The sequence below is a fragment of the Thermobia domestica genome, chromosome 12 (assembly GCF_964235325.1).
Source record: "Thermobia domestica chromosome 12, izTheDome1.hap1.1, whole genome shotgun sequence".
In the NCBI taxonomy this organism is placed as follows: domain Eukaryota; kingdom Metazoa; phylum Arthropoda; class Insecta; order Zygentoma; family Lepismatidae; genus Thermobia; species Thermobia domestica.
Window position 1 is genome coordinate 55674539 of NC_137465.1, and position 22364 is coordinate 55696902.

Sequence of the window (22364 nt, forward strand, 5' to 3'; positions counted from 1 at the left end):
CGAACATGGCTTCTTGGTCAAGATCTTATCATTTATCACCAAGATTTTGACAAATGGATATTCCGCCTAGACAAGTGCCTTAACCGAGAACACGACTACGTCGAAAAACGGTGGAAGAATATATCTTTATTCAACATACAAGTATTTCTTTTTGTATCTACTATCAATAATATTCCTGAGGAGGAGCCTTATTTTCTGATTTCTTTTCGTGTGTGTGTATATATAAACGCAATATATTATATCTATCTATCTATCTATCTATCTATCTATCTATCTATATCTATCTCTCTCTCTCTCTCTCTCTCTCTCTATATATATATATATATATATATATATAGAGAGAGAGAGAGAGAGAGAGAGAGAGAGAGAATAGAGAATAAGGTATATATATATATATATATATATATATATATATATATTACATTATATATAAAATTCAGTACTCATAAATTATAATGTATTCTTAGTAAAAAAAAATGTTATATATACACACACACAACTTCACATTTTCGTGTGCTTCGTTTGTTAACTTAAAACCAATTACCTGTCCATCTCGACTAGTTTGAACTCTTCTGTTCTCATTCAATGGATTCAGAAGATGACGCGTAGCTTGGAAAGGAATGTTAGCTCGCTTTATCCACTCAATCTGACGAGGAAGACTTAAATTCGGAGCACTAAGTTCAGGACACCTTTCTCCAGTGGCTACGATTTCACCACCGAATTTTGCAAATCCCTGGAAGTGTCCACTACCCTGGACACTAAAGATTAGTATCACAGTTTTTCCTTCCTGTAACAATAAAAGACATATCATATATTAAAAATTACAAATCACGAATAAGACATGTAAATAAAATGTATGTACTGAAATGAAAGGAAATTCTTAATTTAACGTTCTGCGGGTACAGATGATACATTTAAGAGATGAACATGTAAAGACAAGGAGGAAATGGAATCACAAGAAGACACGATATCTGTCTACTACGAGGGCAAGTCAAGAAAGACTTGGACTGATTTTTTTCCCGGCAGTTCTGTTAATGCTGGAGCTTCATAGTTTGGCATACAAGTAGGGTGGGTCTTGCTGTGCATATATATAAAATGTTGTTAAGGAATCATTGCATGTTTGGTAACCACGACTTTTTATTGCAGGTGATGTTCTGCGCCGCCTCTAGAAGTCGCCTGTAGAAGAAATGGAGTCATTACGAGATGAACAATTTGCAGCTATACGGTTCTGCTATCGCCTGGGGAAAAGTGCAACAGAAACTCTAGGAATGTTGAGAGCAGCCTACAAAGATGACGCTCTGCCACGAAGTACCGTGTTCTGGTGGTTCAAAGAGTTTAAAGAGGGCCGAATGACAATCACGAAAGCTGGTGGATCAGGTGTATCAGCGTCAGCTGTTACTGAGGTGAACATTAACACGGCAGCAGTCATTGTTAGAGAAGATCGCCGCATCAGTATCGACGATCTGGCAGCCGACTTCGCATATCTAATGGCAGTGCCTTCAAAATTTTGCATGACCACCTCCACATGAGCCGAGTGTGTGCGCGATGGATTCCGCGACTCCTGACACCAGAGCAGAAGGCCGTTCGAGTGGAGACTTGCAGGGAGCTGTTGCAAAGGTTTGAGGATGGTGGAGACGCCTACCGCACCGTGCGACTTTTTTCTATTCCCTGCCCTAAAATCCAGACTGCGTGGACGCCGTTTCTCCGATAATACCGCGGTTCTGAAGGCATCGGAGGCGGTTTTGAAGGACCTCTCAAAGAATGGCCTGCGACACGTGTTTGAGGACTGGAAGACTCGAATGAAAAAGTGCATTCAAATGGGCGGGGACTACTTTGAAAAGGATCATGTGCCTGTTGCTGAGTAATAATAAATTGCCTAGAAAAAAAATCAGTCCAAGTCTTTCTTGAGTAGCCCTCGTACAAGCTCACAAGCTCTGTCAGGGTCTCCTCGCATTAGATATGAAACCTCCGTCACTAGCCACCTCTTCTCAATTAAATACATAAAGTAAACAAATATGATACTGTAGTGGAGTGTCTTTTGAGTTTAACGCCCCTTTCCGCAGCGAGGCTATATGAGACGGGACCTACTGATTAACGTGGAATCCGAACATGAGCTCCCGCCGGAATCGAACCCGGCTCTCCCACGCCAAAGGTGCGTACGATAACCGCTTAGCCACGCATGAGCTTTATGATACTGTAGTATTCAACTCACAATAGAAATGTAAAATCTATTAATCAGGAATAGGCTTTTTTAAATGATTTTCAAAAGACATTACGAAGTTCATACATATACGCGAGGGGCTACCGAATTTGCAGCCCAACCCAGAAGTAGTGCACGTGGAATGATGAAAATTTACAGTTATTGTACATAGTCTCCCCGAAGTTCAATACACTTCCTTGAACAATGTTTTAATTTTTGCAGACCAGTTAAAAAAAAAAAAAAAAAAAAAAAAAAAAAAAAAATCATAAGACTTCCTCGTACCATTGTTCCGTAGCAATAACTCTCTCTTCATCAGGTCCAAAATGACTTACTTTCAAGTATTGTTTGAGTTTGATAAATAAGTTCTAGTCTAACAGATCTAGATCTGGGGAATAGACACGATGATATAGACACTGAAATCCCATATCATTCAATGTCACTGTATTTTCAGTGCTCGAAGGACAGGGGCATTGTCCTGAAGGAATAGAATTCCTTTTTTCAATTTTACGAGGCGTTGCACTTAGATTTGTCTGGTAGTTTCGTGAATAGTAATATTCTGCATTAAATGTCTGACTCTTGGGCAGGTAGTCTATGAGTAAGACTCCATTCTTATCCCAGAAGAATGTTGCGAACATTTTTCCAGTTGGTTTCTCCCTCGTGAACGTCTTGGGGCAAGAGGGACTGAGTGCCGTCACTCCATTGATTGTTGTTTCGTTTCAGGATCGTAGTGGTACAATCGTGTTTCGTCTATGGTTACTATTTTTGACAGAAATTGGTCGACATAGTAGTCAAAATGGGAGATGACTTCCTTTGATGCCCTCACTCTCTCACGCTTTTGATCTGCTAACAAATTTTTGGGAACTCGTTTTGCCAAGAGCTTACGCATGCTCAGATCGTCATGAAGGATCTCTGCCACACGTTTTGATGAGATTCCGTGATTTTCAAGAATAATGTCATGAAATTTATCTACGATTTTGGGGACAGTCACTGTTTCTAATCTTCCTGCAAATGGAACATCATCTGTTGAGAAATCGCCATGTTTAAACTATGCCAACCATTTCTTCATCACTGCCTATGATGGAAAGGAGTCCCGTAGCGTTTCACTGATTTCCTCATGAATTTATTCAGTGACCTTCTTTGGTGAAACAAATATTTGAAGACAGCTCTGATCTTGATGTTAATGAAATTCGCTGGTTAGGCACACATGATAACTTCAGGGGCCTGAAGAATGCAATAACAATTTCGTTCCTAATATAAAATTTGTATTTGTATATACGGAGATAAGTTCTTTAAAACTTTCGAATTTCATCATTCTACTTGCACTCTTTCTGAATTGACCTACAAATTTTTCAGCAGCCCCTTGTATGTACGTATACGCGTGGGCGCTGAAAAACATTACACAAGAATGGCGGCAGAATACTTACAGAATTGCTCCAAGCTAGGTCAGCGAAGTGACGTTAGATTTCTGTTCGAGTGAAGTCTGAGATCGATAGAATTTATTGCTGCATGACATTTCAATGTGGTGACAATTGTATGAGCCCTATTTTCATCTCCATTGAAAATACGATGAAGAAATGCTTCACTGTCAACTTCATACTGGTTCAAAAGCCCCGTGAACACATCTTACACACACACTTTGCTAAACTTCAGTATGTTATGCAAAATATGGTGAGATGATCCTGCACCTATCTCTACCTGTGCAGCAATTGCTTTCCATGACTGCCGTGAAAGAGCGACCTGTAAACGGAGAATCTTCAACTCTGGTTATTCCCTGTTTAAACTTCTCTGTCCACTCGTAAACTCGTGTTAGACTCACATAGTTGTCACCGCACTTAAATGCTATACGGCAATAAATTTCTGATGGCCTCACGCCCTCACTCAACAGAAATCTAACGTTACTTCGCTGCTCCAGCCTGTACATACGGATATTTCGCCAGACGTAGCTACGGAAAATGATTGTATTAAGTACATAGATCTTAGTAAGTACCTGCTTCAAATTTCTTTATGAAGGTTGTATCGTCAATGTTGTTGTACAAACATTTGAAGAATTATATTTGATTCTTAATGGAAACAATTAAGTGACTTTTGTAAAATTTAATAATGTTACGGCAAGTTTATTGAGATTACTTTAACATACTTATTGCTGTAATTTTACGTGTACTCTCAAATCAATGTTTTGATAAGCCTGAAAATGTGTTTTCACTACTCCTTGAATCCCTAACACGTTTCTTTATTCTATCATACATTTTTTTTTAATGGAATTACTTTGAGACATATTTTGCATCATAACTCACCACCATCTCTCTGTGAAATAACTTGCAAAAACATCATAGACACCTAACGATAGAGCTTCATTTTCAACTTAAAGGGTAGGTGGGAGTGGGGGAATTTGTAACATTCATAGTTAGAAACACAGAGATCGATTTTCGTTTCGTTTTTCGTCATAAAATACATAGATGGCCGTCGTTAACTTTCGGCCATTTACTTGCTTTATGCACCAGGTTACAACGAACGCCGCCTAGCATTCAAAATAGAGGTCACATCGTGTTAAATCATCTGAAGTCATCTTTCAGCCAGTTCTTCGATCTCTGCTGATGCCGATGTTTCTCCATCGAGGCTAAGAATTCCTGCGCTGCAGCTTTTATCTCCTCTTCGTTCTTGGAGTATCGCAGGCGCAGGAAGTGAACCATTAATAAGAACAAATAATAATGAGAAAAAGCAAGGTCCGTACTACATGCTGAGTGTGGTATCAGTTTAATTTATCAAAGTTCCTGGAATTTATTCTGAGACGTTCGACGAATATGAGATTTTGGGCTGTCTTGCTCCAGGGCATGCTTTCTTTTCACCAATACAGAGTATTTTGGAAGAAAATGACATACACCCGTTCCAAATATTTGGACATGATAACACTGATGATTCGAACAGTTCAGAACGAACTAGTAGTGAATTCCACGAGACACAGAGCATCATCTTGTTAGAAACACCAAATTTCGCGGCATGTTTCGGTAATGTTTGGGGAAATACTTCTTGCTTTCATTCAATTTGACCACGTTTAAAAACACTATCACTGCACTCTTTAAATTTTCTCCTTGGATTACATATATTACCACACACAAACAGACAGTATCTTCGACCTACCTTTTGTGCTTTCAACAACTTTCTTTCCGTTGTTGGTGTAAATGCCCAAACCCCTCGACTTAAAGAAGCTTCTACTGCTTTCTGACCACTTGCTTTAATTACATAGTAAGCTGTCCCTGCACTTGTAGCTGTAGCACCTGGAAATAAACATATTAATAGTTAAATTTTATATATTAAAAATGTGCATTCAATGCTGAATATATATCTATTTAAAAAATGAAACATTTCATCACATATCAAAGTAAAACGTAACTAAGAAATCAGTGATATATATGTCTCGATAAAACACACTTCGAATATATCTGATGAAAAGTTTCGCATTCATTACTTCACGGAATTCAAATGTTTCATGCTGTTGGAAGAACACGAGTCACTCTTAATCTATTCTTCAAACAGAATGCACGTGTCTTTCTTTTCATTTAATTCAGACTTTTTTTTTTCCTTGTCTTCAATAATATAAAACATGCACGATTTTGTTGATGTTAAAATCATAGCATTCACATGCTCATTCATTATTGGAATGGTTCTACCTGGGCATCAGGGTACACATACCATTGTTGGTGCGGATATCGTTGGAACTGCCCTGCGAGGGGGTAGGGGATGGACATGGGCTCATGTTGCCACTGCCAAAAGACTTGTTACTGCCGGAGTCTGAACGTTCCGCTGAAACAAGTTCACTTTTGTAGTCGTCAATACAGAGTCTTAATTAAAATACTGCATACCCCACTTCATTCAAAAAAAAAGCTACACATTCATTAGTTAATAGACACTTACCCAACCAAATAGTAATTTTGCAAAATAAGGGAATTGAAATACATCATAGTCAGATAATAAAGAAAAGTAAAAATTTATAAACTATATTTGTTTACAATCTGTTACTAATGCTGAATAGGAAACAAAAAGGGAGAGAGAGAGAGAGAGAGTCAAAAACTAAAAAGACAAGCTAGGGTATAAATCTGTAGTCTCTTGGGTAAGATAAATTACCAAGGAAGCAATAAAATAATTGGAAAAAGACAAAAATGTGCTGTCTCACTTCCACATATTGTTTACTCACTTAGTAATACGATTATGTCTCTTCACTGGGAAATACTTTTACTCTTGTTCCAGAAGCTATGTTGATCCATGAATTTTACAGAAGCTAAATATATATCTGCATTTGCAAGGTTGCTGCACAATCTATATAAGAACATAGCTTTCGCTTGTCTATTAAACGTTTCAAATACGATTATAAAAGAGGACACTTCGGTTCAAGAAGATAGATGTCGACAAATCAGATTTATACATACATTGTAAGACAGTAAATCACTGTCTAATGTACATCACCATGCACTTCGACTTGTTTAATTAACAAAATTATACATCATGATAATAATTACGATGGGTTACTGTAAAATGTGATTAAAATATCTTGACAATCGCTTTAGTTATTTCTAACAATATATTGTTGTTGGCCAGGTAGACTGTTCATGCCCTGCATATTGTTATTTACTTGAACTATCAATAGCTACAAGAGAGTCGATCCTTTCTTCAGAATTAATTTTCGTTATACTTTACAAAACACTCTTCAACAGCTGCCATTAAAAAAAAAAAAAAAAAAAAAAAAAAAAAAAAACTTCACCATAGTATTTATCTGTTAATAACTTCGGAAAGAATGGACTGTTTTTTTTATAAGTGACAGGAAAATTTATTCAGATTATTAATAATAAAAAATATTAACACACTTCTGCTTGCAACGGTGTAGTAGTAAAAGTCGCGACTATAGTGACTACCAACGTTTTATGTAGAATTACTGTTTGACAACAAGAAGTGCAATATTGCAACATGGACCAAATTATGGTGTCCATATTTTCTGTACCACTCCAAAATTTCCTGTACGAAAAACAGTTGGATAATCTGTAACCGTTTGGTGAACGCACAACGACAATCATAGGTGCTGCTCGCCAGACTTCCCCTCACATTTGTCAACGTATAACCAACCTACAAAGGAGTCACGAAAAAAAGCAACTGGAGGGATGAATGGTATGTTCTGTATTTAGTAATGAGAATTAGCCCATTCTGTCTTGACGCTAGTGATGGAAATATTGCAAAACTAACTAATGATTTTATAGAATATTTCCTACTAAATAGCTGGGTAAGGCAAAGGAGAAATGGGTTCTGAAAAAATAAAAATCCCAGCTTAAAATTCCCTGATGTTAAAGGTTTTAAGTTTTTTATCCCTCAAGATATTTGTAAATTTCCGTTTCAAGGGGGGGGGGGGGAGTGGCATACATTACAAAAATGTACGTACGTGTGCATACTACAGGATAACTCTGAAACACCTGGAGCAATTTCTACAAACTTGATAGATCTGGAAAAAGTACTGTGTGAGTAACACACACTTAACACTCCTTGGGGGATAGAAACGGGAACGAGTAAAATAAATAAATAAATAAAAGCAATGGAAAACTATGTTATATTCATAGTTTTCGGGGTCGCTGAGATTGTTGGTGATACTACCGATGACACTTAAGCCAAAGTTTAGGCAAGACGGAACATGTCAGGTGGCCTGGAAATCGACGGAGCGATACCGAAGGCGTTGGTCATCGTTGATTATCTCACTCATTTCCATATTCTTGACAGAGACAACTTCACTTCTTTCCTTATTTTCAAAGTGACAATGCCAAAATAGTGTTCGTTATTTATTTTATTTATTTCTTTATGTTCAAAGGGAAAGTGCCAAACGCGTTGGTTTTCGTTATTCATTTTACTCGGTGTTGCCAGGAATCTGACAGGGAAACACCGGAGGAGTTGCTCTTTGTTACTTATTTCACTCTTCTTCTTATTATTATTATTATTTTCATTTACACGGTGTTCCTGTTATTTAACTCATTTCGACGAAGGTGTTGCAGGGGCGGATCCAGGACATACTTCTGGGGGGGGGGGAAGACAATGGATTGTAATACTGCTACTTAGAGCTACTTTTAAGAGCTCCAAACTCTGCGATGGGTTTTATTTATATATAAAATAAGAAAGTTTCTTCTTCTTCACAGATTTCAATTTCACTATAATAACTTCGTATCAGTTCTGAGGTGAATGTACTATCATCTATCTGTATGCATCAACAACAAATATCTGTATATATATATATATATATGTATGTATGTGTGTGTGTGTGTGTGTATGTATATATATTATCTGTGTCCGTATAGCATTATTATCTCGAACTAAACCTGTATTCCATATTAAATTCTAATATTATAGTTATGAAATATAAGACTGATAACTCAACGCAAAGGAAACTTTCCGAATGACCCATTTCTGGAGTGATATACTACTAATTTTGTGATATTACGTTCCCTGAAGTGTGTGCTTCCTATCCTCCTGTTTTCTTATACCAGAACATAAAACACGAAGTTAATACAATAAGGATATAAACAGAATTGTTAGTAGAACAAAAATACACATAATAAGCATGCAGTGTGATTAGCGGGAACTATACATAAAAATATAGCATTAATATTTGGAATATAACAGAAGAGAAATGATCGTACCATTAGTTACAGTTTGTTTAGACGCCTCTTGTTCTTTATTTTGATCAACTTTTTTCGGTGAACTATCTGAGAACTTTCTCTGCGGACGCATCATGAAGCGAAGCTGGTTTTCACTATTGCTAACAGAGCTGTCATCAGATGCTTCGGTATCGTCATTTTTCCTGATGCCTGTAAATTACAGAATATTTTAATTAAACTGTCTAAATTAAACACCATTACAATTTAATGCTACTCACGGTATTGATGACAGAATTCCAGAATGAATGCCGTAAACAATGAAATTACGCCCTATGAAATACACAGTTTCGAAACAATGATTGTATGCATATTAACCTCATTTATAAAGGCTGCGAGCATCTTTTATAATCCAATCAAGTATGCTAACACCATGATAATTTCATTTACTCATCTTCGTACGACTTTGCGTAATTTTACGTTCAGTACATCTGATGCATATACGTGTCTTAAAAAGTTTTGAATTCTGCTCTGCACGAAGATGAGTAAATAAACTATTTTTGAATGTTCTTTACACGCTAGCTGCATTACATCAGCACTCTCACTAATTGTAAATGTATTATTACACATAAGAAAAACTGAAATAAAGAATAATTTATTTAAAATGAGACAAAGAAAGAGCTTGATTACACTGAATTTCATTTTTCATTGACCGCCCGAATTATGTTGACAATTTTATCAATCTCATGCAGGGTTGGCTGGTTTAAACCAGTTGATTTTTTTTTTTTTTTTTTTTTTTCAAAAAAACCAACTGGTTTAAACCACAAAGCTAAAAATGTTCGTAAAAGTGTAAGTGTTCGTAAAGTCTTGATGGACACACATTTGTAGGTTATCACGTTTCACTCTCGTATATTATTCGTATTATATTCAGACCTAAATTCTCCATTCATTACTCAAAGAAACTATACTACAAAAGCAACTTTTGTTTTTTGTATAAGTTTATGGATGTGTCTTATGTGATTTTTTAATAGTTTATTATTATTATTACGCAATTGCAATCAAATAAAAATTCTAAATATTGTTTCGTTTTAATAACGTTTACTATTGATAAAATACATCGAAATGCCGTACTTTTTGGATGGGGGCATACAAACCCCACGAGAGGCATTTATTGAAATCTGAAATATCTTTGGTATCTATTTATGTGTAAATGGGTCAAAGCCAAAGTGGACTCAAATAATTCGTATCTTTATTCACGTTTCTTACTGATAAGCAAATTAAGTCGTTGTATTTCTTTAACTTGGACTAATAAAAGTCGTAGTGAATTAACTTGGATAAATTTCTGTACTCTGCAGTATTTTGAAATTGTCCACATGTAACTCTGTATAATGGTTTCACTTGTGCAACTGTATCTTTTTGTCCTTCTAAAATGCCTCTTGACAATTATATTAACAAGTACGTAGAGATCAGTACAACGTTGGTTTTTTTTTTTTTTTTTTTTTAATTATTAAGAGTCCTTCGTGAGTGAGTCGGCAAACGTATCGCATTTGTGGCCAATTAGTTCCAGTTTCGAGTCCAAATGAAGGACAATTTCTCTCGGATGTAAGCCGAGAAGCGGTTTGAATTCCGCTTTAAGCGTATGTGACCCCTTCCAACATAACCCGATTGTTGCATAATAACACCAAGGCGAAACAAACTTATTTTTTGTCCATATGTGATATAAATACATAGAGCAAATTATTTAAACCAAAAAAACCTGGTTTAAACCAACTCCCCCCCCCCCTTCTTTTTTCCAATAAAACCATGGTTTTTGCCAACCCTGGTCTCATGTAATGCCAGACAAAGCAAAATATGTTAACGTACTCTTTAACTCCATTCCGTTACTATAATTGCATTGCACTCCTACTATTGCATTTTCTGACAGTATTTAATTATTACGTAGACTACAAAGCTAGTCGCTTTCAAATCAAACAAATGCACGAATTACATTAGAAATTAATTCTAAGTAGTAATAGCCGTTGTTCCTGTTTATATATATATATATATATATATATATATATATATATATACTAAATATATGATATAAAGCAGTCATTTGTAGTTGGTTTATGTATGTCGTAAAAGCATGCTTTTACAGTCGAAGAGAGGAAGGACAAAAGGGGAGGCGACGAACTGGGGAAACGTAATAAAACAAGGCTTGGCAGTCTCAAGTAACCATGGATCCACGGCTAGGTATTTACACACTATCGAATACACCAACAACGTTCTTCTATCTGTCACTACTAAGTTAGTTTCCTATCTACGTCAGGCTTCCTGCTCTGCTCCTTGTTTTCTCTGTGTGGTTTGCTGAGAAGAACAGAACTGTAATGTCACACAGCATTCAGTTGGAAATGACTGATATAAGAGTTCTGTCGAACTAAGTGGTTGAAGTTCCCTACTTTAGTGAGGGGAACCTTTAATAATTGAGGAAGTGCATGCAATTCAGATTTCACGTAAAAATATAGGTTCATGTTTCTGCTACATTATGCACAGAACACTTTCTTTATGTATGTAATACTTATCAAATCAATCCTTCTCTTCTTGATTTGACTGTATCAAGAATTCAAAATCTGTAGTTTACACGGCAGCAATTACGAAGAATGATTTCGTTTTTATGTTAAGAATAAGTAAATGAATAAAATAATTATTAAAAAAATAAAAAATAACTGAAGAACGCAGAGCGAATGCCATGTTATGAAAAAATGAAATTTTTAGTTTAACGTCCCACCATTATGCCCTTTAGGCTAAGGGAGATGATGGTTAAAGCAAGTGAATGATGATGAAAAATTGGTAGAATGATGAAGTGAGAGGAAACGGGAATACCGCGAGAAAACCCACGAACAGGATGTTGTCCATCCGAAACTTATTTGGCCGGGGAATGAACCAAAAACCCACCGCACCAGAGGAACGTGCTCTACCACTGAGCCATCGTGTCCCCCAGCCGTGTACTTTTCTTTACGTAAAGACAAAAAAGGAAGCAAATTCACTTTTTGTTAACCTAAAAGAAAAATCCTAATTGCTCCGACGAAGGCAATATACCTATATTTTTAGTCGCTGAAATATAAGTACACGAAAACAACACATGAATTACATTTGAGGTAACACTGTGGATATAAGAGTTGAATACAGAAGTTTGCTTCATTTATAGTGAACTGAATTCGGAATGCCACTGTCATCTGGGGAATGAAACTAGAGAAGTTATAAGTGGATGAATGTCGACAAATGACTTCTAAATTAAACCGTTACTTCGAAGAATTGTCATGGCCCTATTTTATGCTCGTTTCTCTTACACATGTACCATGAAACTGTCGGGAGAATAGGCTCACACTCGGATGCCTACTGAGAAAGCTAGCATTACACAAGCCAGGAGTGTGTGGCGAAACAGTCGCCCACGAAAAGCACCAGGAAGACGGGGTTTAAAGAAAGTGACTTTCGTAGTGCTGCAGGGAATCCGTCTATTGGCGTGGAAAGAAAATCCATTGACCTACATGCAATCAAATAAGCCCTTTTAACTGTGAACACAGTCAGCCAATCGTGATCGGCTTCAGATAAAATACGTTTGTAAGGCCCGCATATACCATCTACTACCGTGCAGAACGAAAAAAGAACTTCAAGAAACTGTATGAAAAGCACCTGACGGAGTCCAAATAGCAGACAGTTGGTCATAAGGAAGCTCATATCAATTTCATTGCTGGTGGTCATATTCAAGTGCTAACATACCGTGAAGATGATACCAAGGACAGCTGCACTTTGTTCGCCACTGCCTGTAAGCTTTCCAGTGTTGGTTTAGAATTGTTACAGGATTCAGCTACGCATGGTAGACATAAACGTGAATGTGAACACAAGATACTTCCAGGATAAAGTATGCCTCCCATCTCAGGTATCGACATACCGCGGTTTGTTTTGAGTTTAATGCCCCTTTTCGACATCGAGGCTACATGACGCGGCAATCCACAGCTTAATGTGGGATCCGAACCACATAAGCTATCACTGGGAATGGAACTCAGGTCTCCCGCGCCAACCTTCAAACACTAATTATTTAATTACGAGAGACTCCTGCATCAATTTACATTGGTTCCATTTTGTACTGTAGTGTACAAAAATAGAATTTTTACAACAATTAACTGCTTTCATTTTACATATATCTGTATTAATTTTCAGTAAATGAATTATCTTCTAACAACTAGTGTTTAACATTAAATTGCTATTATTTGCAACTACACATTATTATTATTATTTGTAACAATGTATTAGTTTCTAGAGTAACTGTTACAACATGGTGTACACCTCGAAGCATGGAAAACAAACTTAAGTGCAGTAAACTGCATTGCATTTCTCTAAAATATGAAGTAAAAATTATTTGACACGTTTCTGAGTATTAGTGAATTGTTTTACTGCCTCAAGATAAAACGGATATAAGTTTTAAACATAGTACAATGACCGGCAAATGAATCGCGTTCTTAAAATTTGAGGGAGAAAAAAAAAAAAAAAAAAAAAATGGAAAGACTACGGGAAGGCAAATTACTAATTTCTATATTATTCTTTGTTTCCATTTTCAGACGGCAGGAAGACAAATTACAAATTTTTATATTATTTTATTTTTTATGATGCATTTTTACTCTATGCTCTATGTTGTATTGTTTACCAAGTTTCTATCGTTCTACTACAGTACTGCTATTGGAAACTGCTCTTTGAAAGCACAGAACTATAAACATGATTAATAGTAGTCACAGTTCAAGTATCAAACTGAATAGTGAATTAATGTACCACAAAATACTCCTGCAATTCTTTTCAGACGCTAGAGATATCTTCGAATGGCTCAAGAAGGCGTAAGAAATGAATAATAATAATGAAATGACCTGCCAAAGAACAGTACACAGAATCCTGAGCCGGATTCCAAACCATGGTAAACAGGTTTTGAGACAGTCAAACTAACATCTTGGGACAGCTCAATCGCGCCAGCCGACAATCACCGTTGTCAAAGAATACAAGACGCTCATTGGTTATTGTGAAAGATGCTAGTAACTTGGTTACATAATCCACAAGTTAATTTCTTACACTTCAATTTTGGAAAGTACAGAAAGTGCCAATACGGATTTCGGAGAAAAGGGAAAATAAAAACTGTACATTTACCTGAATGTCCGCTACTATTAGAATCACTTGACATGGGTCGTGGTCTTTGTCCAATGCCTGATGGTTGTTGCAGACCTAGAGCTTGTTCCTCGGCAGTTAACACACTAATGATTGTCTTGACAACTGCTTCATCAACCTACGGGAGGAGCAACAAGGTAAGGTATACACAGTAATACTAATGTTAAAAGATTTTCACAATCTTGGTTCAATTTTCCTCATTCTCAAAATACTGCACAGATAAAGAAAATTATTATTATTTTTACCGTATCTTTCTTGTCTTAATCGTCTGTAATACCCCACCTCACTACAGAGGTTCCTCGTGGCTATGTGGTTAGTATACGAGCCTTCGGAATTGGAGACCAAAGTTCGATTCCTGGTGAAAGCTCATGTGGTTCGAATTCTACATTAAGCTATAGATCCACATCTCATATAGCCTCGGTGCTGAAAGAAACGCTACGCTCTAAATCAATCGATTAAGATACCTCACTACATTCACTGTATTTCCGATATACTTTTTAAAATTTTTGTCAGATATTTCCTCACATACTTTTCATTCTGCAATATCTCACATTTGTTATTATATTTTAACATTCATTTTTCATTAATTTATATATTTTTATTTTTCAATCCTTTTTTCTTACTTTATACAAAATATTATCTTTATTTGTTATTCCTTCATCCCTGCACTCTTAGCGACCTATCCTTCCCATTATTTTTATCTTCCTCCACTAAATTCCAACTACTTTCTGTCTGTAACAGTATCATATGACTACGTCACCCTGCTTCCCAACATGGAGTGTAGCTGAACGCTTTACAGCTATCTCTGTTCTATAAATATTTCTTCCTACTTCCCCCTGTTTTAGCAAAGAGTCTTATATAAAGTAGTTTTCTTAGTATCGTCTGACAATATTTTCATTTTTTTCTGGTAAACTGAATAAATTTAAAACATGAGTAGAAGAGCTGAAGTATATTTCTTCTAATTTTTGAAGATCATAATCAGTATCTTCTACCTACAATTTTCAAATGACTGCTTTAAAAAAGAATTTGTTACTTTTGAAAATACATAATACAAGTATACAGTACCTGTGACCACATTTTTGAAGGTGCTTTCATTCTTCGAAGAAACAGTGAATGCCATTTCTGCCGAAGCTGCAAGGCAAGATGTGCTGCTTCCGCATCTACTCGAAACACTACCCAATCATCGATCTTCAAGGTCGTGTTCTGCCCATTTGACTTCTCTTCAACCTCACTGTCACTTTCAGTCTCCACATAGCCTTCGCCACGGTAGCCTATAATTCAGCATAATACACATATAAGAGTTACACATTATTTTTCTATTCAGCCCTAGAAATATATTTTTGTGACAAATACTAGTGAATTTTTTGACTCAGTGTATTTGTAAGTAGAATAGCTATAGTACGTAAAAATGAAATAAAAATCTTTAAAGTTTTACGTACCACGCTTATGCCAGCTAGGCTTAAAGGAGACGGTAATGATGGGAAATAAATGAAATGGTGGAATGAAAATGTAAAAGGAAATGGGATAACCCTGAAAAAAAAAACCACCACACGGTGTTTGTCCACCACAAAGCTCACTTGATGTGAGCTGGGATCGAACCATGGACCCCAGGCACCAGAGGTGAACGCTCTACACTGAGTCACCGCGTATAAATGTTATAATCAATTCTCCTGTTATAGTATTTTGAAACAAACAAATAGTGACTGAACATAACTCCTCTTCGTAATTCACGTAGGATCTCTGTATGGACATGAATACCATATACTACAATCCGCGTCACCCGAATTGGCGTAAGGAGCCATCCAATAAGCTCGCAGTGCGCTGTTACCAAACCTTCAATGACAAATCTAATCATGAATAATTGTCCACAAATACGAACAAAATCAATTATGAACGACTAGATTCCTACCTGAAAGTTTAGTAACAGCACTACGAGCTTATTGGCTGATACCATACACCAACTCGGGTAACACGGAGTGTACTAACTGTTTAATTTAACTAAAAGCATCTGCAAATGAGTCAAAAAATTCAATCTAATTCACGATTCACACTGAAATCCCGGTATTGGTTTGTCTGAGTTTCCCTGACCTGCGACACCACAGACACTATCACTTGTTAAGTTTCTATTTTTTAAATCGACCTCCATCATCTTCATAGCTGTTTAACGCTCTCTTTTTTTTATTTTTTTTAAATACAGTATAAGCTTACTTTCTTACTAAATACTTGAGTCAAATTTCCTGTATTTGGAATACAATAAAATACTAATATCAAACTTTAATTATACATTAACATCTTGAATATCTCAGCATTCTAAATACACTTATAAACGTAAACGAAAATCTTTAATTTTTTATACGTCCCACGGTTAAGCCGGCTAGGCTAAAGGAGACGGTGATGATGAGAAATGAATGAAAAGGTGGAATGAAGAAAGTGGGAGGAAACGGGAGAACCTCGAGGAAAACCACGCACACAATGTTTGTCTACCACAAAGTTCACTTGGCGTGAGCTACACTAGGGACACTTGGTTGAAAAGGTGTAACAGCTTTTTTTTCAGGGCAGACATCTTGAGTGAGGTTTTTCCTGGGTCAGGGTATCTATTAAAATTGAGAAGTTTGATGTAATAAGGGCGTAAGCGAGTTTATCCCCTTTTTGCATCAAACGCATTTGTGGCTTTTGCCATGCTTGTTTAGCCTCCTGGTAACATTTCAATTCAATATCGGAATAAAATGCTACATATTACGTTGTTTTATGTAAGAAAGAAAAAAAGAAAAAAAAGAAAAAAAACACTACTTAAATTTTCAGCATCGTTTTTCTCCAACTACATGTTTCAGACTTACGCTCTTTTTCCATCAAACTCCTCAATTACAAAATGAAATTTCGTGACGTTTTCTTTACCAAAGCATACAATTTCGTAACATTCTCAAGAGGGAATTTGGGTGCGAATTAGGCCGAATTTTCATGCATGCTATAGAAGCTTGCTTTGCTAGAGATTTGGTAGTGTCTAAAGCCAACCACAGACATTTTTGGTGATGAATTTTGACGTTTTATAGAGCAAAAGTTTCCAGTCTGTACTTATATTTGTACAGATAAAAATCGTAACCAAGAGCTAAATTTCGCGACTTTTTCTTGACTTTCATGACCGTTTTCTGATTTCGTGACCGATCGAACCCTGTGAGTTTTCCTCATTCCAACCAGGTAATGCTGCGATGGTATCTAACATACAGGTCCCAGGCTGTTTCTTTCCTTCCTCAATTCTTTCTTTCTTCCTTTTCCTCGGATAATGTGATCGCCGAGGGACGTCATCCCTTATAGGTATCAAGGGCTAACATGATCATAAATGTCAAAAGCCAAAATTTGTAATTTCTAATCCTGAAAAAGGCATCCTTCACTTACTTCCACTATGTTCATTACTACTAGTTAATAGATAACAATGTAAAGGTATTTCATCGTATATGGCAAGTTCGATGAGTGCTGCGAGAAACTTCTTCATATAGTTAGAAAGTAAGTTTTCAAGAGTCTTAATAATGTCATGACATTATTTGTTTGGTTTGAATGTATAAAGTTTCAATGCTACAACTCTATAAAAGATAGATCAAGCATATCGGGTGTTCTGAAAATGGCACTCCAGGACAACACGAGTGCCATTTTCCAGGTCAAAGCGAAAATGCTAGATAATGATATATCCTTCGGAGCCTCCTTCAGCCGCTATAGGGAATAAAGATGTCCACTACGTGGCAACGTCGCATATTAATTTGTAACCATTCGCATTGCTCTACGAATCCATTAAATAATTACATTGATTCTTACCTAATACGTGGTGCTAGTGTCAACGTCTACCAGCTTTAACTGTCATATGGAAAGAATCGATGTGACTATTCAATAGATTGGTAGTTGTACCATATGGTTCTTTATCTGCGACGTTACTACATACGGTAGTGCAATTCGCGTCTCCAGACGAGAAATCGAAAGGTATACAGTTATATATATATATATATTGCTTTGTTTTGACTTGTAGAATAATGTTCTGTAGCCAGCGGGCGTCATTTTTAGAACACCTGATACAAGTAATCAGATACATACATTTTCTTCGTAATATTTTCTAAGTCAAGTCTAAAACTACATGATTTCATTCCTCTCATATTTCTGCATCATTATATATATATATATATATATATATATATATATATATATATATATATATATATATACGGTATATATATATATATATATATATATATATATATATATATATATATGTATATATAAAATCCTGAAATATCTCCTTTCCTTTATATTTCTTTTGCTATTTCTGAAATCTTATCACGCAAGAAAATTTCCTCCTAAGATGCGCTAAAAAAAAGTATCCTCCTCATACTCACCATCAGCTTCGGATACGGCATCCAGAGGCAATCGCGCAGGTCCCGCAAATATTACAACAGTAATGGGAGTCACTAGTGTACTGCAACGCACATGGCAAATGCGACCGCTTCGAGACATTTCTTCGTATACAAGCCAGTCAGAAGGCAAATTTTCAACAGTAGCTGTATGAGCTGCTGCCATTGAAGTTCGTGGAGTCTTCGGACATTCTCTTAAGGCTGATGACGGATGCAAAGACACTTTGCTTTCTTTCCTAAAGTAGAAATTTTAGTTTAGAAAATACTGTGGTAAAGAAAACTGTTTATAACATGTTCATTTTTCTTACCTATATTACGTAATAGAAAAACCTAAATTTGGAACGAACAGAACAAACATATAACCGATTCAGGTTCCATGACTTTTTTTTTTTACTGGAGTGTACAATGCATTTTTACCAATAGTTATTCTTCATAATGTTTCTTATTTTATGTAATGTATATAATGTTTATGAATTTTCCTTTTTCTTCATAACGAACAATATATATATAACAGAACAGCCAGGCTTTTCCAGACTTTTCGTCGGCAAGACACTCTTGGTAAGACATACTGCAACTTTCTGTAAAGAAATCGACATAATAGTGTTTTTGTAAACTTCAAAGCGTAAATAGGCAAAAAGCCAGATGAATGATAGCGTATACAGAATTACCAAATCCATTACTACTTTTCGAACAGTTTTCTCATATTATTAACATATGGACATTTGACAGGTTCATTACATTTTTCATCAGAGTCAGTTGGAAATATTTATAGTTGATCCTGGGAACGATTCGTCATTGCTTCTTCCAGGAAAGCCAAAGTGTATACTGAATTTTAGTGTTGCTCGGACTGAGTGTATTAGCTTACAAGCAACTGTTGTATGTTCGCATATAGATCTTTGTTTAATAGTGACATCTTGAGAAACCACTACCACAACATCGGGAATGTCTGTATTACAGACAAAACTCACACCCAACGTTGGGGAAGTTCGCATTTCTCATGACAGTGCATTCGAGTACTCAATCAGAGCAACCTTTGGGCTGCTTTTCATGTTTTGAATATAAATGATACATTAAAACAGCGCAAAAAGTTTTGAATAATTGTACTTTACACGCGAGTACTTCAGTACATTAATGATGAGCTAATGTGACAGTTAATAACCTTCAACTTCCAGTGTGAAGCTGAATTACTTCTATCATTACTTGCATACTACATAACATGAAATAATGTATAAGATAACCGTCTCACAGTTACGAAGGCCAACCATGCATCATTGAGCTGTTTGGAGTTACTGGAATTTTACTGGCAAGATCGTTTAGTGGATCGTAACTTTGGATAATCATCTTCTACTGTATATATTAGTGATTCTATAGATTACCACTCATTTCCCTACTACTTGTGCTGTGAATATCAAAGCGTTTAAGTGATATTATCAGTTTAAGTGTGAGAATACTATCAGAAGGGCATAGTGAAAATAAAATGTTTTAATATTTCATATATTTTAATACTGCGCATAACACATGTGTGTGTCTGTGTGTTACGTTTGCTATATCTTTTTTAGGAAAATATACAATAAATATTCTGAATGCAAGTCGTCACGGATGTTGGTGTTACTACGTCTACTATATCACTGCATGTATGGTATTCAGATTCGGAAAGAAAGGCACAGAATGACACAATGCGAGAAGCATTTCATATATAGAAATGTCTTACTGATAAGGAGGTACATAGTTCCTGTCCTCCTTTCTTTCTTTTCTTTTCATTCTCGTAAATGGAATTGTAAGAGGATGTTTCAACGACACTTTAATGTCTAGACATATTTAGAAAATATCCATACCAGGGTGTCTATTAAAATTCAAAATGAAATTTCGAGACATATTCTATACCAAATCATAAAATTTCGAAACATTCAAAAACTAATAAAAGTACCTATATTCTTTAGCACTTATATTCTTTAGCAGCTGAAGAACAATCTCAAAAGCGAATTTAGGTGCGATTTAGGCCGAATTTTCATGCATGAGGTAGAATCGTGCTTTGCTTGTGATTTGGTAACGTCTAAAGTCGACCATAGACATTATGATGGTGAATTTTTACGTTTTATAGAACAAAATTTTCCAGTCTCTACTTATATTTCCACAGATTACAAAAAATAAATAAATAAATAAATAAATAAAATAAAAAATAAAAATAAATAAATAAATAAATAAAAATAAAAAAAATAAAATTTAAAAAAAAAATTAAAAATCGTGACCCAAAAGCTAAATTTCTTGACTTTCATGACCGTTTCCTGATTTCGTGACTTTTTCATGACTTTCGTGACCGATAGACACCCTGCTTATTTACGAACACGACTTTAAAAGGAAAGTCTGCTTCTAAAGTAAATACACTATTCGTATCTAAGAAACAATACGCAAATTCAATTTCTACTAGATGTGACTTAGAACCTACAGTACTTTATTTTTGTGGTACAGAAATAACAAAAAAATTATACTTACTGAGTTCTCAGTTGCATATGTTCTCTATCCACTCGTATTAAGTTTGGATACAATCCCGCACAGAGTGCTGCTTTCACCACAGCCCAATTCTCTGAATTGGAATTCAGATCCCGTATATCCCCACCCCCACGAGCACGAACAAAGCCAGATGCTCTCAACTGTCCAAGAAGCTGGGTTCTCATTCCAACTACCATCTCCATCGTTGCTGCTGATATGAAGTGTTTCTCGCAGAACGACTTCTCCCAGCCATTTCCTCGAGCATGCTGCCAGGTCTATTACCGAAAACAGGGAAAACAATAAATTATTACAATAAAATTGTTGGTCTTCACTGGTTTTATTAAGAAGTGGTTAACTTACGGAAAATAATTATATTTTGAACTATAATATATGAACTTTTAATATACTAATTATTCACTACCTATCACTATAATTTAGTAAATTCTACATACTAATCGCCTCTTAAAGTGCTAGTTAACTTCTTAAAGGAGCAGTTCGACTTAGAAATGCATTTTTTACAATTTATATCTATTTGTAGAGTTGAAAATTCTAAAAGGAACGGTGTTTGTTTGATCGCGATACGTTCAGTCGTTAGCGAGTAACAGAGGAGGAAAGATTTTGTGATGACGTCATAGGTGGGCAAGAAGCGAGAGCAGGCTTACATACTACAGTGCCAAGCATTTCGTTTGTGAGAGGTGCGGTGGCATGTTCTAAGTGCGGGTTCCTTTTCCAGAACTGATTGCAAAGACTTACAAATATCATCTGCATGTAGAAAATGATATCTGATGGTGGGCTGTACAAACATTTTTATAATAGTATAAAACGTATCCTATAAAGCATGAGTTCAGCGTTTCAAAAAAAAAAAAAAAAAAAAAAAAAGTACATAGATGGCGGACGAGATTGCTGCAACACCTAAGTACCTTTTCTTTAATCATTCTTCCGATTCCCATGCAATTTTTAACGCTGACCCTATAATTTTGTGCTTCAAGGTATGTACAGGAGCGTAACATATGAGGCAATAATGAAATAACATCTGTAAAGTTTGCCAGAATACGAAAAACACTTCACCGGTTAAATTTCTTTTATTCTCATAGCTGTACGCGGAACAACTCTCATCACCCGTTTCATCATCATTGTCACATGATACAGAGAAATTAAACGACGGATCAATGTCTTGAGGAACAGTCATCGTCACTGATTCCTTCTACAAGCCGGTATATTTCACTCCCTAATTCACATTGTATAGCTTATTTCTACAGCAGTATCTTCAAAATCATGAGTGACATCGTCTCTATTACCCTCTAATGCCTCGTCTTGACTACAACCATCAATTGCGTCTTGTACGATATTTGTACGTTGGTAACTGGACATAGATCGGTGCTTGTTCAATGGCTCAGATTTTAAACCTTTCAATAATATACTTGGAACAGCATTCTTTCTCAGTTTGCGTGTAAATAATTCTCCTGG

At 35.9% G+C, this 22364-nt stretch overlaps 1 protein-coding gene across 3 annotated transcripts in view; it reads right to left on the reverse strand.

Moving 5' to 3' along the window:
* Window positions 1-22364, reverse strand: part of LOC145666460 (3'-5' RNA helicase YTHDC2-like) — a 220606-nt gene that overhangs the window by 9678 nt on the left and 188564 nt on the right. For 2 of the 3 annotated variants that reach the window (XM_081733699.1, XM_081733701.1), the window contains exons 19-26: window positions 20901-21172; window positions 18393-18643; window positions 15079-15284; window positions 13996-14131; window positions 8869-9036; window positions 5891-6001; window positions 5339-5475; window positions 545-787 (exon numbers count right to left, since the gene is read on the reverse strand). In XM_081733699.1, coding sequence (XP_081589825.1) covers window positions 545-787; window positions 5339-5475; window positions 5891-6001; window positions 8869-9036; window positions 13996-14131; window positions 15079-15284; window positions 18393-18643; window positions 20901-21172 — 1524 coding nt within the window. The remainder of the gene's footprint in view (window positions 1-544; window positions 788-5338; window positions 5476-5890; window positions 6002-8868; window positions 9037-13995; window positions 14132-15078; window positions 15285-18392; window positions 18644-20900; window positions 21173-22364) is intronic. The other variant, XM_081733700.1, reaches the window with a different exon arrangement.